The sequence below is a fragment of the Monodelphis domestica genome, chromosome 1 (genome assembly GCF_027887165.1).
Source record: "Monodelphis domestica isolate mMonDom1 chromosome 1, mMonDom1.pri, whole genome shotgun sequence".
In the NCBI taxonomy this organism is placed as follows: Eukaryota; Metazoa; Chordata; class Mammalia; order Didelphimorphia; family Didelphidae; genus Monodelphis; species Monodelphis domestica.
In genome coordinates, this window is record NC_077227.1 from 467,415,250 (window position 1) to 467,432,316 (window position 17,067).

Below are 17,067 nucleotides of genomic sequence, written 5' to 3' on the forward strand. Positions count from 1 at the left end.
CTGAGTTCAGGCCCTTGTCTCTTTCTTTTAAAGACCTTTTTTCTTGCATCACTTCCCTTAATTTTACATATACCAATCACAGCTGACGCTCTGCTCTAGGACTATCCAGAAGGCAGTTAGTCAATTCTGATTTGTCATCCACTATCACACACTTGGGTCACAGTCCTCCCACTTCATGATTAAGTGGGATATTTGCACTTTTGGTGATTAGGTATAAATGGGCAGATCTTCATACTTAACTTTACGTACCATGTTTTGACTTTTTGTGACTGAATCTAAAAATAGGCAGGTCTCTATACTTAACTTTAGGGTGTTTATACTTATGGCGATTAAAATCTAAAAATAGACATGAGTTACAATTTTAATCTTCACAATCAGGGAAGAGCTAAGTACCTTCATTGTTACAATCAGGGGAGAGCCAAATCCAATCTTTACGATATGTACAAGGTATGCTAAAATGTACACCAAAGGAACAACTGTTAACTTGAATCTGAGGTCAAATCAGTAATGATGCAACAATCGAAGAAGTGCTGATATTTGTCTAATATCAGAGAACAACTTCCTCAAGGAAAAGTTTCTTTTCAAATAAGACTCATTCAGTTTCATGAGGCTAACATGAAGCGTATATGTGCCAAGGCAAATTTATACTTTATGAATTCTCATGCAGCAAATGCTACACATTTACTAGCAGTCCATTTAGAAACATTTATGGTGGACAGTGGCTGGGCCAGATCCATCATATTCCTGCTTGCTGTTTCACCTTTCCTGGAAGGTGGAAAGAGAAGTCAGAATAGTCCCCAGACCAGATGTTATACGTTATACTTACATTCAAGGGGAGCAATATCATAATTTTTATCATGTTAGATACCAGGGCTATGCTTCCTTTCTGCAGTCTGTCAGTAATATATATATATATTTATACCTGGTAGCTCCACCAGATAATATTGTGTTGGCATATACATCCTTTTGGATATCAACATGATGGTTCATCTGATAGAATGAAAGGTGGTCTCATGAATGCCACAGGATTCCAAACATAGGAAGAATGGCTGGAAGAGGGCCTTGGGACACCTGAACAGAGCTCTCATTGCCAGTGGTAATCACCTCATAGCTCTTCTCCAGGGAGGAGGATGAAGCAGCAGTGGCCACCACCTACCTGAAGTCCAAGGCAACATAGCACAACTTCTCCTCGAAGTTGGGAACAATTTCCTTTTTTGGCTGGGGTCCTGAAGCTGCACCCTCTTTCTGAGAAAAAGGACCTTCATGATGTCCTGGCCAGCCAAATCTAGACAAAGGATGGCATGGGGAAGAGCATAATCCTCATAGATGGGCACAACCTAGGTGATAGCATCACAAGTGTCCATAATAATACCAGTGGTACAACCAGAGGCAACCAGAGATAACACAGTCTGAATAGCAACATACCATTGGCTGGGGGATTGAAGATCTAAAACATGATCTGGGCCATCTTTACTCTGTTGGCTTTGGGGTTTGAGCTTCTGTAAGGAGAACAGAGTGTTGTTCCTCAGGGGCTACATGAAGCTCCTTGTAAAGGTATGATACCAGATTTTCTCCATAACTTCTCAGTTGGTAATTGAATTGTCTTTTGCTCCATTCTCAATATGACACCCTGGTGTTTGGGGCATCCAGCAATGGAAGGGAACACAATTCAAGTAGCATCATCCCCAGCAAAGCCAGATTTGCATATCCCAGAGCCACTGTCAATGACAAGAGCATTTTCTCCTTCCCTTTTTAATTTGAGGTTGTACACTATCCTAGTCAGAGAAATTAGAGCCAGGGGTAGAGGAAAGAAGGGGGACAAAAAATGAGAACATCCAAAGTATTCTGCAAGTGCCTGATGACCACCACTGAGCTACTTCTTGTTTTAAGTGAGTAAAGGAAGATTGAACAAGATTACCTTTGTTTTTATCTTTCACAGTTTATTGCATAATTTTGTTGTCTATGTGAGAGACACCTTTGTGGAAGAAAGTCTTCAAAATGAAGCTTTGCTCAACTGAATGAATTTTGTTTTATATTCAACAAAGAGTGGAATCTTGTATTGCCTATCTTTTTTTTTCAGTCAATGGGGTCAACTATGGAATATTGCTTTCAAAAAGCCTGCCTGTCCCCTATTAATACCCTCCTGTGTATTTGATACTTATAATTTTTACATAGATGGGGAAATAGCATATTGGTCTGTGGTCACTGATATTATTTTTATGTCACAATTTTTGTTCTTTTTTTTTAACCCCTTACCTTCCATCTTGGAATCAATACTGTGTATTGATTCCAAAGGCAGAAGAATGGTAAGGGCTAGGCAATGGGGGTTAAGTGACTTGCCCAGGGTTACATAATTTTTGTCCTTAATAGAACACAGTATTTTTCTCACATCTTGTAAATTCCCCTCCCTGCTACTTGTTTCTTTGATGTCCTCAGAACCTGTTGCAGCATTGAACTCCTTTATATACCCTTGGAATAATACAGATGTTTTCTATCTTTTGACATTTTAAAATTCCATTTAAAAATACATTCTCTATAGGGACATCTGTGACCATAATATTTAGAATCCAAGTGTAGAGTCTATAGTTCTCTCAATGGTGCAAAGTTTGTTACAAAAAACCTAGTATTTTATTTGAAATTTGAAAAAAAATTTTGATTACCTTCTTCTCCCTCATTTAAAAAATATCTCTTTCATTCACTCAGTGGAAAGAATACTGAATCTAGAATCAAAGGAACTTGGTTCATGTCTTAGCTCTACCCCTTAGGTGAATCACTTAAACGCTAAGGATTTCAGTTTCCTCTATGTAAAGGGAAGATGTTAGACAATATATCCTAAGAGATTCTTTCCATCTATAATTCTTTTCATTGCATTGGGCTACTGACTGAGCTGGGGAGTGCTTGTTTGCTTCATGGGGGTGGGGGTGGGGGGAAAGACCTGTGGTCTGGCTACCTATGAAAGTAAAGTAAAAATAACAACCCAGAACAGTGAAGGACACAGCTGTCAAAATCAGTGTAACCAACATTTTTATTTGCAGAATAAAAATTTCAATATCTCTTAAACCTAAGTGCATACATAAAAAAGGGGATGATGGGTACAAAGGGATCATGGATACAAGCCCTTAATGACGATAACTGAAGTATTCCACCAGTTCTTCCAACTCTCAGCATTGGCCATATGCATATCCTTTTCCTCTACAATTTTCTTCATATCCAGTTGTAATTCATTCAAATATTTCTGGTTATCAAAGCAAAAGAAAGAGTTCATATTAGGAAAACTTCTATCCTCCCTAATATGCCAATTCTGTCTCTCCTTTCTCAGCCTACTTGCTTCCCTAACCTAGATCTTATGGAAACCTTTCTTCTACCCAACCTTTCTTCCAGTGCTCCTTTTCTCTTTCCTTCTCTTGACTGGACACTGAATTTCCATTCCATCCCAACAGAAGGTAGCTCTATTCCAATCCTTGGGTCTTCTCCACACTTCCCAGTGGCCCTTCTACTGTCTCCTTATGGCAGAGTATTGGTTCCAAGGTAGAAGAATGGCAAGGGTTAGACAACTGGGATCAAGGTCAAGCCCAGGGTCACATAGCTAGGAAGTATTTGAGGCCAAATTTGAACCCAGGTCCTCCTGTCTCCACTGAGCAACCTAACTGCCTTTCAAACATTGGTATTTGACCTAAAGATTCTTGGACTTTATCACTTGTCCTGCCACTTGGTCCTTTGGTGGCCCTCAAGACCACCAAAATCAATTGTATTTGTTTTGACACTAAACTTTCCTCTATGTGTTGTCTCTTTAGGTGATATAATTTACCCCATTTTACTTTTCTCTTCCTATTTCTCTTGGTGCAAACCTCTTTTTCACCCCTAGATTTTTTTTAAACATTGTGTTGTGTCTTGAATTAGAATGTGAGCAACTTGAGAGCAGGGGATGTTTGGGTTTTGCTCCCATAATCAGGTCTTTTCTTTTTATTTATTTATCTAGCATTCCCTGTACATCTTTTTTCTTGTCTAAGTTCCCTCCCGATTTTCCCTAAATTCATGGAAGGGCACTGTCTTTGTCAGAAAAATCCTTTTTTCCTCCCCCTGGGTTGCAAATGGAAAAAATGGAATTGGAGTTAGGAAGCTTGGTTTTTGGAGTTCTAATTCTGCCACTCCCTAGCACTGTGAATGTAACTTTCTGAACACCGAGTTTCTGCATCTGTAAAAAAAATGGCAGATAATACTTGTGCTATCTTCCTCATGGATTTGTTGTGTAAATTGTAAAATACTACATATAAGAGGTTGACTGTCATTAGCCTAAGGGCATATATAGGGAATTAGAGGTCTGGGGAGGAAGGGAAATGAATCCCACTTGGATAGCTGGAAGTTTCATAAGCTCCTTACTAGTTCTATACAGGATAGGATTTTCATCCTAGCCCTGTTAATGGTGAGAGATCTTTCTGAGTTCTCATCATAAATGGCAACTAGCGTACATAAATCTTTATTTTTATTTTGCACACACTAGAGTTTATAGCATTTTTGATGTTAAGTTTTTCCCAATAACCCTTTGTACTCTAATGCTAACTTGAAACTCAAAAATAATGTCTGTAAAGGGACTTCCAGGAACCATTCAATTTAGCCTCCTGCCTTTAAACAAACTGACATCTAAGTCTCGTTATACCTAGATTAAAGGTAATCAGATTCATCAAGTTATAAAATGAATGAATTATCGTTTAAGTTATGTTATTATATATAAATATTACATAATTATTTCAAAGAGTTGATTTGAAAGGATTTGAGGGCAGGAGTTATACTATCTATCTCTCCATTATCATCTATCTCCAATGGCTGAGGCAGTGCCCTGCTCATGATCTACATCATCTACCCACTGATGTTTTTTTTTATTCAAAGATATTTATTTTCCCAATTACGTGTAATAATAATTTTCAACATGTTTTCCAAAATTATAAGATCCAAACCATCTCCTTCCCTCCTTTTCCTCCCCCAACTCAGAAATGGGAAGAGGTTTGATCTGGGCCATTTGCATATTATCATGCAAAACCCACTTCCATATGGACCATCATTTGAAGAGAATATTCACATAAAACTAAAACCCCCAAATAAAACTGTAAACACCCTGATGTGAAAGACGGTCTGCTTCGATCTGCTTCTGACTCCAACAGTTCATTCTCTGGAAGTGGACAACACTCTGTCCTAAGTCCTTCAGAATTGCCCCAGAGATCATTGCATCATTGGGAGTAGCCAAGTCCTTCACAGCTGATCACCACAGGTAACATTCATGTACCAATATTACATACAATGAACTAGCTGCCTTTAAGTTTCCTGAGGTCAAGAATGATGTCTTAAACATATCTAGATTTTTTTAAAACCCTTACCTTCTATCTTAGAATCAATATTATATATCAGTTCTAAGGCAAAAGAGCAGGGAGGGGTAGGCAATGGGAGTTAAGTGACTTGCCCAGGGTCACCCAGCTAGGAAGTGTCTGAGACTAGATTTGAACCCAGGGCCTCCTTTCTCTAGGCCTGGCTTTCACCCTGGGGAGGATGTTTTTAATTTACTCATTCTGAAAAATAAGTCAATGAATGAAATCTAGTTCTCTGGTTTCAACTAGGACAGTAGCAACTGACATTTGTATGTTGTCCTGCGGTTTACAAAGTCCTTGACGTCTGTTATCTCTTCTGATCCTTAACAATAACACTGTGGGACTGAAAGTGCAGGTCCCATTATGCTTGTTTCTTCTCCAGACATACCTTATCCTCCTTCTCCGTCACCCTCTGTAGACAACCAGTGGCAAAATCCTGTGGTTTCCATTTCTCTGTCTCTTGCCTGTGTTTCTTTACTCTTCTGACTCCCACCCTAGCTCAGTCTCTTACCACCCCTTGCCCAGACCATTGCAAAAGCCTCTTAGTCTTCCTACTCTTCTCATTGATTTCTCCACAAAGCTGCCAAAGTAATTTCCCCAAAGCGCACATCTATCTAATCATGCCACTCATTACTCAATATATCTCAATGACTCCATATTGCCTTTGTTTTCTATTATATCTGGTTCTTCATGACCTCATCTGCCATTTCTTGGCAAAGATACTGTAGGGACTTGACATTTCCTTCTCCACCTCATTTTACAGATGAGGAAATTGAGGCAAACAAGGTTAAGAGACCTGTCTAGAGTCACAGAGCTAGGAAGTGTCTAAAACCAGATTTAAATTCAGGAAGATAAGGCCCTGTGCTCTATTCACTGTGACACCTAGCTTCCTTTAGGCCCAAATAGAATATCCTCTGGTTGAATTTTAAAGCCCATCATAACCTGGTCCCAAACTAGCTTACTTGCTTCCTTCTTTCCTTCTCTTTCCTCTTCTTTCTTTTCTTCCTTTCTTTTTCTTCCTTCCTTCCTTCCTTCCTTCCTTCCTTCCTTCCTTCCTTCCTTCCTTCCTTCCTTCCTTCCTTCCTTCCTTCTTTTCTCCCTTTCTCTTCCTTTCTTCTTTCTTTCCCTCTTTCTTTTTCTTCCTTTCTTCTTTCTTTCCCCCCTTTCTTTTTCTTCCTTTCTTCTTCCTTTCTCCTTTCTTTCTCCTTTCTTTTTTTTCCTTTCTTCTTTCTTTCTCTTGCTCTTTCTTTTTTTCTTTCTCTCTTGCCCTTTCTCTCTCACTCTCTCTCTTGCTCTCTATCTTATTTTCTTAGTAACAACTCTAAGCTAGAAGAGCAAGGGCTAGGTAAATGACATTAAGGTGTCTGAGGCCAGATTTGAATCCAGTCCCTCCTGACTCCAGGCCTGGCATTCTATACAGTGAGCTACTTAGCTGCTCCCCCAAAACTAGCTCTTCAGTTGTGTTCTATATTTCTTAGACTAGGCCAGCCTTCTTGTTCTTCAACATGACACGTCACTTGTGGGACTTTTATACTGGCTCTTCATTATTCCTGGAATGCCCCCCCCACCCCACCCTGCACACACACACACACACCTCCTCTCCTTTGCCTGGTTGAATCCCTTGTTTCCTTCCAAATTTAGCTGAAATGATGTCTTCTAATGGGCAGCATTTCTTGGTCCCTCACCTGCTTACTTTGTATTTATTTGCTTTATGCTTATAAGTGTTCATGTAAGTTGCCTCTTCCCTGCCACAATAGAAGCTTCTTGAATCTGAGAGTTGTTTGACTTTTATCTCTGTTTTCTCTCAAAGTAGCTGCCAAGAAAACTCCAAATGCAGTTATAAAGAGCTGGATGTGTCTGAAATAGCTGCACAACCACTTTGCGTGTGGTGGTCTTTGCTGACAGCCTATAAAGTGATTTATGCCAAGTCACATATAGTCTTTTGAAGCCAAGTCTCCTGCTGTTCCAACTACATTCTATTGCCCAGTGGTCAGATTCTCAGACAGAGTCACTCCAAAATGTTGGTATGTGATGTATACTCTAGAGTTAATGTTTTCTTATATGCCTAGGGATTAGGGCGGGCCCTGGATCTGTGATTTTACTGGCACAGGGAACCTTCTCTCAAGACAAAATGGCCCCTTTTCTACTACTTAAAATTTTAGAGAGCTCTCTTCTAGCTTGGAGGTGTCACACTTGTGATCTGCAAGCTACCAGCCACAGTCTGGAGTAGGGCAGGAACCAGATTAAAATGTAATTTGGGAAATGTTTAAAAACAAATCAATAAAAATGCAACATGTCACAGATAATGCTAATTTGTGGTTTTCTAAGTTTCTCCAGCCTGCGGTGGGGGAGGGGGGATCCATTTCTATGGCTTTGACTCCACTGTTCTAAGACACTGACAGGTTCTTCTCCAAGATTATATAGTCAGTCTGTGTCAGAAGTGGAACTGAACCCATAACCTTTGTTGTTGTTGTTGTTAAATCCTTACCTTCACCTTAAAATCAGTACTGTGTATTGGTTCCAAGGCAGAAGAGCAGTAACAGCTAGGCAATGGGGTTTAAGTGACTTACCCAGGGTCACACAGCTAAGAAGTGTCTGAGGCCAGATTGGAAGCCAGGAACTCCTGCCCCTTACCCTGGCTCCCAATCCACTGAGCCACCTAGCTGACTCGATTCACTATCTCTTTCGGTCTTTGAGATCATCTCTTTAGTCACTGCCTTCAAAGACAAGAAAAGCTGCTACAGTCTCCTCTCTGATACATACTTTCCACACCATTATGGGTAGCTAGGCAGTGTAGTAGAAAGGTGCTGAGCCTGGAGTCAGGAAGGTCTAAATTCATATGTGACCTTAGACACTAGCTGCATGACCCTGGGAAAGTCACTTTACCCTCTTTGTCTCAATTTCTGTAAAATGGGAGGGGGAAATCACAAACCTTTCCAGTGTCTGATCTAAGAAAACCTCAAATGGAGTTCCATAGAATCAGACACGATTGGCTAACAACTACCACTACACTTGGGGCATTCTGGAGTCAGGCCCTGGGACCCACTCCTGAGACTGGTCGTTAACTTTTCAGTGTGAGCATATACACCTCAGAAATTGAGAAATGCTACAAGTCAGGGCTTGATTTGTTGTTTTGTTGAGTATTTAGACTTAAGAAAATGCCAGTAATGCAGATTAAATTCAGAAGAGTGTTGGGCACACATTATTTTTTCTGGTGAATCATAGCATTCCACATTGTATCTTTGTTATAGGCATTTAGTGTATTTTCTTTGTAGTAAATATGCCATGAATGGGTGTAATCTCAGGATGATTTGGCCTTAGCCCTGTAAAAATGTAGATTTGAACCCCAGATGTCAGTTCCCAGAAGTCCTTGGCCACTTCCCAGAATGCTTTGTAACCTCACCTGAATTCTCACCTGGGCAGAGGACAAAATGATACTTAAACTGACTTCGCCTTCCACACTCTCTCTGTCAGCATCCACTTCTAGGGACACGTGTCTCCCAAGATGTAGTGAGTGAAATTGAATGGGCCTTTGGGCCCTCCTAGCCATGTGCTTTCTTATTTTAGATTTTCTTTATTTCTTAATCTTTAATAAAACCTCATAAAAATATAATACTTTTATTACTAGAAACTAAAATTTAATCTTAACAGCCCACACCACCCACTTAGCATACGCCTGGTTGCTCTTTACCCATAGGGTTGTGCTTGGCAGAGACAAATCAATTTCAGATCTTGAGTTAATCAGTCAAGAAAGGGAAACGGCTCTTACCTGTAACCTCTTAGAACCCTGAACCTTTCAAGGCTTCTAGAAGATGCCACTTCCTAAGGGAAAACTTCCTTATTATCCCCTAGTTGGTTGTGTTCTTCAAATTATCTTGTCTTTCTTTTTTCTTTCTCTCTCTTTTTTCTTCTATATCCTTTCTTTCTTTGTTTCTTCTTTCTTTGTTTCTTTCTTTCTTTCTCTCCTTCTTTCTTTCTCTCTCTTACCTTTTATCTTAGAATCAATAATATGTATTGGTTCCAAGGCAGAAGAGTGTTAAGGGCTATACAATGGTGGTTAAGGGACTTGCTCACAACTAGGAAATGTCCAAGGCCAGACTTGAACCTAGGACCTCCTGTCTCTAGGCCTGGCTCTTCATTCACTGAGCCATCCAGTTGCCCCCTCCTGTATTTATTTCTATATGTACAAGTTATCACTTATCACTTTATACATCATCACCAAACCCAGTATAAGAGCTTAATTGTTTGTTAAATTGAAACAAATTTCAGTTTCCTTTTCAGACAACTGCCCGTTTCCTCACACTCACCAAATACACAGCATCTCTTGCTTTCACAACTGCCTGGTGGCCAGGGGTGTTTTTGGTGGTGATTATCGTAGGGGTTGCTCTGATGAAGATTTTGCTGGTGGAGGTGAATGGTGTAGGGATGATTCCTCGCCATTTCCTGGAAATGACAAGAATAAACTTAAATTTTTCTTCTAAATTTCTTATCAGTAAGACCTAAAGGTTCAAACCTAAAGTCATTTGCAGTCACCATGTGTTTGTCTCTTATTTAAAAAACTTGTAGTGAATGGGTTCATTCTTTCTAGAAAATAATTTGGAATAAAGCAAGAAATATTATTAAATTGCTTATATCCTTTGACTGTATAATTGAAAATCTGTTACCCTTAAAAAAAGAACTACATTTCCCAGGAGCCCACTGACTTCCTGTCATTTTGTACTTCCTGTAGAGAGGGGATATTAGGTGGATGTAGAGGGTCCCACCTCTTTACTTCCTGTTCCGAGCCTTAGTGATGGTAAGGTGGACTTTTGAACTAGCTGATCAGCCATGGGCATGTGGTCTTTATTTTGTATCCTTTTTATTCTTTGATTTCTAATGATCATTAATAAATCTCCTAAAATATAATATTTGTTATTATTGAGATTCATTTTAACTTTTGCATTGATGACAACCACTTGGAGAAAAGAATTCTCAATTTTTTTTTAAGATAGCCTAGATAAAATTTTTTAAAGTCACATTTCTCCTGCCAAAGCTTTTTGCCTATCCCACCCACTTTCACAAACTCAGAATACTCTTTGGAGCTGCTGCCTTTTTCTTCAGTTCCTACTTTTTGCCTGGTCACCCTCCCTATGGGATTCCTACTCTTACTATTCCTGCAGGCTTGACTAGACTGGAGCCTAGAATTAATACCCTGCTTAGCTCTTAGAATCTGAGCCACATTGGTGCTGCCTACTTCTGAACTTGCTCCTGTCTCCATATATGGCCTAGCATTTGAGACCATTTGGGGGGAGTAGACACAAGTTCTCTCATCATTCTACCCATATCTATGACCTAAAAATAGGAAGTGCTGGTGATCTTTTTTTTTTTTAAACCCTTACCTTCCACCTTAGATTCAATAGGTTCCAAGGCAGAAGAGTAGTAAGGGCTAGGTAATGAGGGTTAAATGACTTGCCCAGGATCACACAGCTAGGAAGTATCTGAGGCCACATTCTCTAGGCCTGGCTCTCAATCCACTGAGCCACCCAGTTGCCCACTGATTTTTCATTTTCAAAGAGGACCAGTGCCATTGCTTGGTGATATCTTGACTTGTACATGATCTGAATTTAAATGAAACAGAATTGCACAAAGTTGTCAGTCTTATTCTCTCTTCCAGTCATCAAAGTCCAGTGGAAAGACATAATTCAGGATGACTAATCTACCTAGGATGCAATGAATGACCTTGGATTCTTTAATGTCTTACCAAGCTGTAAGTGTTCCTTAGCATTTGTTTCAATCACCTTCATACCCAATGGAACAAACTGTTTCATTTGCTCATTCTGCTGGGGGAAGTCTTCACACATGTTTGATGTAGACCTCTCACTAACTCACCAATGGGCTAATAATACATATTCCATCTTTGCTGGCACCAAATAGCTGACCTAAAACTACAGACTGGGAAAATTCATCTATTTAATTAAAACAAGGTATCTGAAGGATAATGGAGGTGTTGACATAATGAAATCTTAGTTCAGTTATCTGAAGAAATATAACAGCTCAATTTAATATTCATAAAGAAATATATTTTATATTAACTCCTATTGGCAAGTACAGAGAGTCAAATATATGAAAAAAGCGTAAGAAGAAAAATTTACGTTGAAATGAAATGATGAACCAACCAAAGAAACCCCACCAAAAATGTAAAAGATTGTATATTTTTTCTGATATGTTATTTACTAAAAGTTAACCTCATCCCCTTAAAGATATATATATTGACTTTTATGCAGTAACAACATTGCCCTTGTTTTGTTGATTTTCTTGACCTTCTTTACAATTGTTGAAGTCAATGTTTATTGTTCTTTTATTCTTGTTTTCTTTGACCTATAACACTTCCTACAAGTCTCCCCATATTTCTTTGAATACTTAATATTTGTAAATTCTTATAATGTAATAAATGTTCCATTCCATTTGTATGGCCATTCCCCAATCATGGGACACCTACCTACTCCATTTATAGTTTTTTATTCTTACAAATAACTGTCAGAATTTTTTTTGTACAAATGATTATTTTATTTTTGGTCAAACTCCTTTGGTGCTTAATTCCAATACTGCAAAACCATTGAGGTCAAAAATATAATTTTAATATCATTCCATATTAAAACATTTTTTAAACCTTGGAAGATCTGCCTTTAAAAGGCTATCTGATGCCTTTTCCATTCCCTCCAAAGAAGAGTCAGCCATAGTTTTAACTCAAAAATTTGTCCTAAAAATGCTTGTATAACTTACTTATTTCCTCGTTCACCTTGTGGCTTTTCTCTCTCATCATCCAAGGGAAGTCCGGCCATTTTCCGACGCATTAAGACAGATAACTTTTGCCTTACTAGATCTGATTCTGGAACAGGAAAAGACAGAAGAGATGGCACCATGTAATTATTCACTTAGTGGAGTAGAAAGAGTACTATAGTCATTGTCTATCCTCTTAAAAGACCCAGGTTTAGGCCAAAGCTCTGCTGCTTGTTAACTATGTGACCTGGAGTAAGCCCCATTTGATTCTCTGAGCCACAGTTTTCTCATTTGTAAAAAGGGTATCATAATACTTGTGCTTTGCTTTGTAAACCATAAAGTTTTTTAGAAAAGTGAGTTTTGATGGCAGTGATGAGTATTTGAATTTAATTCTTATTGGCCATGAATTCACTTGGTGTGGCCTTGGATCTTCTCCCTTTCTTGGTTTCCTTGTGTAAAATGAGAAAATTGGAACAGAACATTAAGATTCTTTTTAGGCCCCAGTATCTCCTTCTCGAGGTTAGAGAGCTCTGGCTGGGAGAAATGTTTACAGCTCAGAGGCTAGGTTTGTTCTTCCTCATGGCATCAAGCCAGTCAGGTGTGTCCTGAGCTTCAACTAGGGGGAATTCCTACTGGTATTGTTTCATTGTCTATGGTGTCATTTATCTTGATATACTTTCCTTCCTTATCTCTTTTGATTGTTTTTACTTTTGCTTTGTCGGAGATCATGATTGCTACTCTTGTTTGTTTTGTTTTTTTACTTTAGCTGAGACATAATAGATTTTGCTCCATTCCTTTATTTTTACTCTGTACCTCCATGCTTTAAATGTTTCTTGTAGTTAGCATCTTGTGGCATTCTGATTTTTAATACATTTTACTATCTTTTTCTGATTTATGGGTAAATTGATCACATCACATTCACAATTTTGATTACTAATTATTTTTCCCTTCATCTTTTTCCCCCATTTATCTTTTAGCATTTCCTGTTCACAGATGTTTTGTCTTCAATGACCACCTTCCCCAATTTGCCCTCCTTTTTGTCCATTCTGCTCCCCAGCTCCCTCAAGAGTAGGGGAAATTCTTGAAGGAATACAATTACAATGTAATCTTTTTTTTTTTTAAACCCTTACCTTCCATCTTGGTGTCAATACTGTGTATTGGCTCCAAGGCAGAAGAGTGGTAAGGGCTAGGCAATGGGGGTCAAGTGACTTGCCCAGGGTCACACAGCTGGGAAGTGTCTGAGGTCAGATTTGAACCTAGGACCTCCCATCTCTAGGCCTGACTCTCAATCCACCAGCTACCCAGCTGCCCCCTACAATGTAATCTTTTGTGAGCTTCTTTAACACTATTTGATGAGCAGGATGAGGAGGGAAGAAGTACTGAATGTTATACTTCCCTACTACATCTACTGGATGGATTGCTTCAGTCACCTAGACAGTAGGTATAAGGTACTCCTTTGGTATGAAGGTTTTGAGAATGACCCCCACGCCACAACAACTGGTATAACGTGGGCACTGTGGACATGTACCCATCAGCTGAAGTGCAGTCAATGGCAAAATCTTGGTGCCCCCGCAGAACATTCATTTGAAGTACACAGACTGGAGAGGTTAACTCAAGAAGTGACTGGTTGGAGCCAGGACCCTCCTGGAAAATTCTCACATCAAGATGGCAAAAGGCATCCAACACCTTTCCAACAGGGTATGTGAGTAGAGTTGGTGGACAAGACACAAGTGTCCGGGACATGCACATGTTAGACATGATGATGGGGGAAGGTGACTGTGGTTACTCTATGAGGATGGTGATGGTAATAATGAATTCTTGTGCCACATGTGGAATCTCCTTATCCATCCTATGGACTGGTCCCATAGTGTTGGCCATGGCATCAAGAAACTGGAGGAGCAAGGTGAAATTAGCAGTCACTCTACATTTCCAAGAATCTACTATGACATCATCTTCTACTTTTTCAAGAAGATGTGAGCTATCTGCTGTCTATGTGGAAGGCAGCTGATTAGAAGAAGGTGAAAACCAATGACCCACTGAACCTGGGCAACATCTGTGTGAGCACCATTGGCAAAGTTCTCTTAGATGGCTACCTGATTATTTTTATGGCTAGTTCTACACAGCATCACATGCCATCTTGCCAAGCTACCTTCTGCCAGAAGAACTCTGTTGACCTAACTCCTTTGAAGGGATAGGATGCAAAGACTTTTTTTTACTGTGCCTTGTACCTTAGAAAGACCAATTAAAAAGCTGTTCCCACATGATTCTTTAATATGGACTGCCCCAATCAAGGCTTCAAAATGGTCATGAAGCTGGAGGCTGGAGACCTGATGGAGCCATAACACATCTGTATGGACACAGTAAAGAGGATGTTGCAATAACTACTCATCATCCACTTTGATGCTCGGACAGAGTGACCAGTCAGTCATGAGCTACCTGACATTCATGCTGTGGATTGGTGTGAACTGATTGACCATCAGTAGAGTCCACAACTCCCCAGAAGTCATGAGGAAGAAAAAGAAGCTGTTTGAGAAGGAAAGGAAAAGAACCATGATCAAAACCTACCCAGGTGCCAAGAAAAGTCAATATTGAACTAGCCCCAAGTCAACATGAAGTCACAGAGATTTGAGCTAAGCCTCGCCACCTCCTTGGTTGGTTAGCTGGGGCACAGTGTCTAGTTGTGTTTTCTTGAAGCAAGGAGGACCCAGTGTCTGAGAGTGTAGCTGATGGCACTGTCGGGGCCACTGGCTGCTATCCCTCACTCAGGTAGGGTCCCAAAGATTTTTCTGTGGCCTGTCTAAAGTGAGGGGTGAGTAAACCATAATAGCCTGTATGCAGAGAGCCTTAGAATAGCCCACCTCACCCTCAAGGGTTCTGTGACACATACCCCATATCAACTTTACTGTGAGGATTTCCTGAAGCAACTGGGATGAAGCCATTTAAAGAAGGCCAGATCACCTAGACTTCCTTGAAAGAATCAAGTGTGTCCTTAGCTCTCAACTACCAGAGTTTGACCTTGATCTTGAATCAGAAAGGAGCAGGCCTAGAGTCATACTTTCCCTTCTAGATACATTTTATCTTTTCTGAAAGAAGAAAAGTCCTCTTTGCTCAGGGAGATGAAGACCTGGACCCTGAGAACAGTATAGTGTGTTTTGGATACTGACTGCCCTCCCCCCCAACTCCCTTTGGATCCCCTTCTTTCTCTTTCCTTCCAAAGCAGCCTGGCAAACCTTGAACAGGAGTATCTGATTCTCAGTACCTGATTAGAATTTCCTGGGAGGCCCCAGTCACTAGACAGATGAGGCTCCCTATGCCTTCTGGCCTGATTTCAGAGACCCCCTTTCTCATTAGTTAGGAGGCAATTATGGGTAACTTTTCCCCAATACCACCATTTCTGGAAAGAAAAGAAGGAGGTTCGGTTTGCTTTGTAAATAAAAAAAAAAAGCGGAATGACTGTCGAGGTTCCTCCCCTATTCCAGCCTTTGATATCTTAAAAGGTTGCCATCAGGGATGAATGGGCAGAAATATTCTACCCATCTGGATGACAATATTGGGATTGGTGGAAAGACTTGGAGTTGTTGAGTTAAGAGTATAAAACCCAATATTATTAAGTATTTGACAGGTGATCCTGAGGAAATGGGATTGCAATTATTCTGCAAAGAAAGCCCCTGGGAATCAATTTAAGTTGCAGGGGTAGATTTAGAATTAGATTTAAAAAAACCCAACAATCCTTACCTTCCTTCTTAGAATCAATACTGTGTATTGGTTCTAAAGCAGAAGAGTGTGGTAAAGGCTAGGCAATGAAGATTAAGTGACTTGCCCAGGATCACATAGCTAGGAAGAGTCGGAGGCTAGATTTGAACCCAGGACCTCCTTTCTCAAGGCCTGGCTCTCAATTCACTGGAGGCTCAGTGTAAGGAACAATCCCAATAGACAGAGCTAGCTAGCCACTAATCGGGAATGTCATAAAGAAACATAAGAACTAGTCAGGAATTTTCCATTCTTTCTGCACTTTAAGGTTTATAAAGGAAGCACTTTCCCCAGAAACGATCCTGTGACACAGGTCCTATGAGTTTCCCCCCAAGATAAATAAACCAAGTAGGCAAACTGCCTTGCCCAGAGACACAGTCGAGATGTCGAGACCTGGATTAGAAGTCACTCTGGGACAGGTGCCATGGGGACATGGAGCTTGGGTTACAGAAGATATTCTTTGGAAGGCTGGAAAAGTCTTACCATATTAGGTAGGAAAATGAACAGCTACATACTGGTTCCAGCTGGCCCTCAAAGAATGCAAGGAGAATGGCCAGAGAATGGTCCCTCAGAATGACCAGGGCTTCTCTACCTCCTCAGAGTCTCTGTTGAAGGCTGGTTGTTGCATGGGGCTACCTGGTCTCTTATCAGTTTTCATAGAGTACTTCTGCCAAATTCTAGTTCCTCAAAATTATCTCAGAGGTCGAGCTAGGAACAGAACTTTGTTGAGTGCGAGGAAACCTCTTCAACAGCAGCATAGGAAATTAAAGCTGAAAGGGATAACCTGCCTAGAGAGCCACATTTTAGAGATGACACTGAAGTGGCTCTACGTCATACAAGGAAACAGGAGGCCCAGGACTCCAACTCAGACTCTCTAAGATGAAGTGCTTTTGCCACTGCCCCTCAAGGTTGAATGCCACCAGTGGTGGAGAGCACTCTCCTGAGCAGCCACTTCCGTCTGAAGATACATCTGATGAAGAACTTCCTCCTTACATGGAGGTCAAAATTGCTTCTATGTAATCCACAACTTTGAGTCCCAGTTCTCTTCCCTCCCAATGAATAGAAAAGAACTTGAGTCCCTCTTTTTTCACACGAGAGCCCTTCATATGTAAGAAGACTATTCACTAGACCCTAAGGTCTCTTAGTTTCTTTAATCCTTCTTCGTATTAGGAGATATGCCCAAATGTGAGCAGAACAG

The 17,067-nt window shown here is 40.2% G+C and overlaps 1 protein-coding gene and 1 pseudogene across 3 annotated transcripts in view; both read right to left on the reverse strand.

Annotated features, from left to right (window-relative positions):
* Positions 1-551: 551 nt before the first annotated feature.
* LOC107651079 (actin-3-like) lies at positions 552-2,451 on the reverse strand (annotated as a pseudogene).
* Positions 2,452-3,007: 556 nt separating this feature from the next.
* CCDC180 (coiled-coil domain containing 180) overlaps positions 3,008-17,067 on the reverse strand; it is a 113,057-nt gene continuing 98,997 nt past the window's right edge. For all 3 annotated transcript variants that reach the window (XM_056812641.1, XM_016422885.2, XM_056812642.1), the window contains 3 exons: positions 12,123-12,228; positions 9,668-9,803; positions 3,008-3,235 (listed from right to left, as the gene is read on the reverse strand). In XM_056812641.1, coding sequence (XP_056668619.1) covers positions 3,104-3,235; positions 9,668-9,803; positions 12,123-12,228 — 374 coding nt within the window. In that variant the 3' untranslated portion in view covers positions 3,008-3,103. The remainder of the gene's footprint in view (positions 3,236-9,667; positions 9,804-12,122; positions 12,229-17,067) is intronic.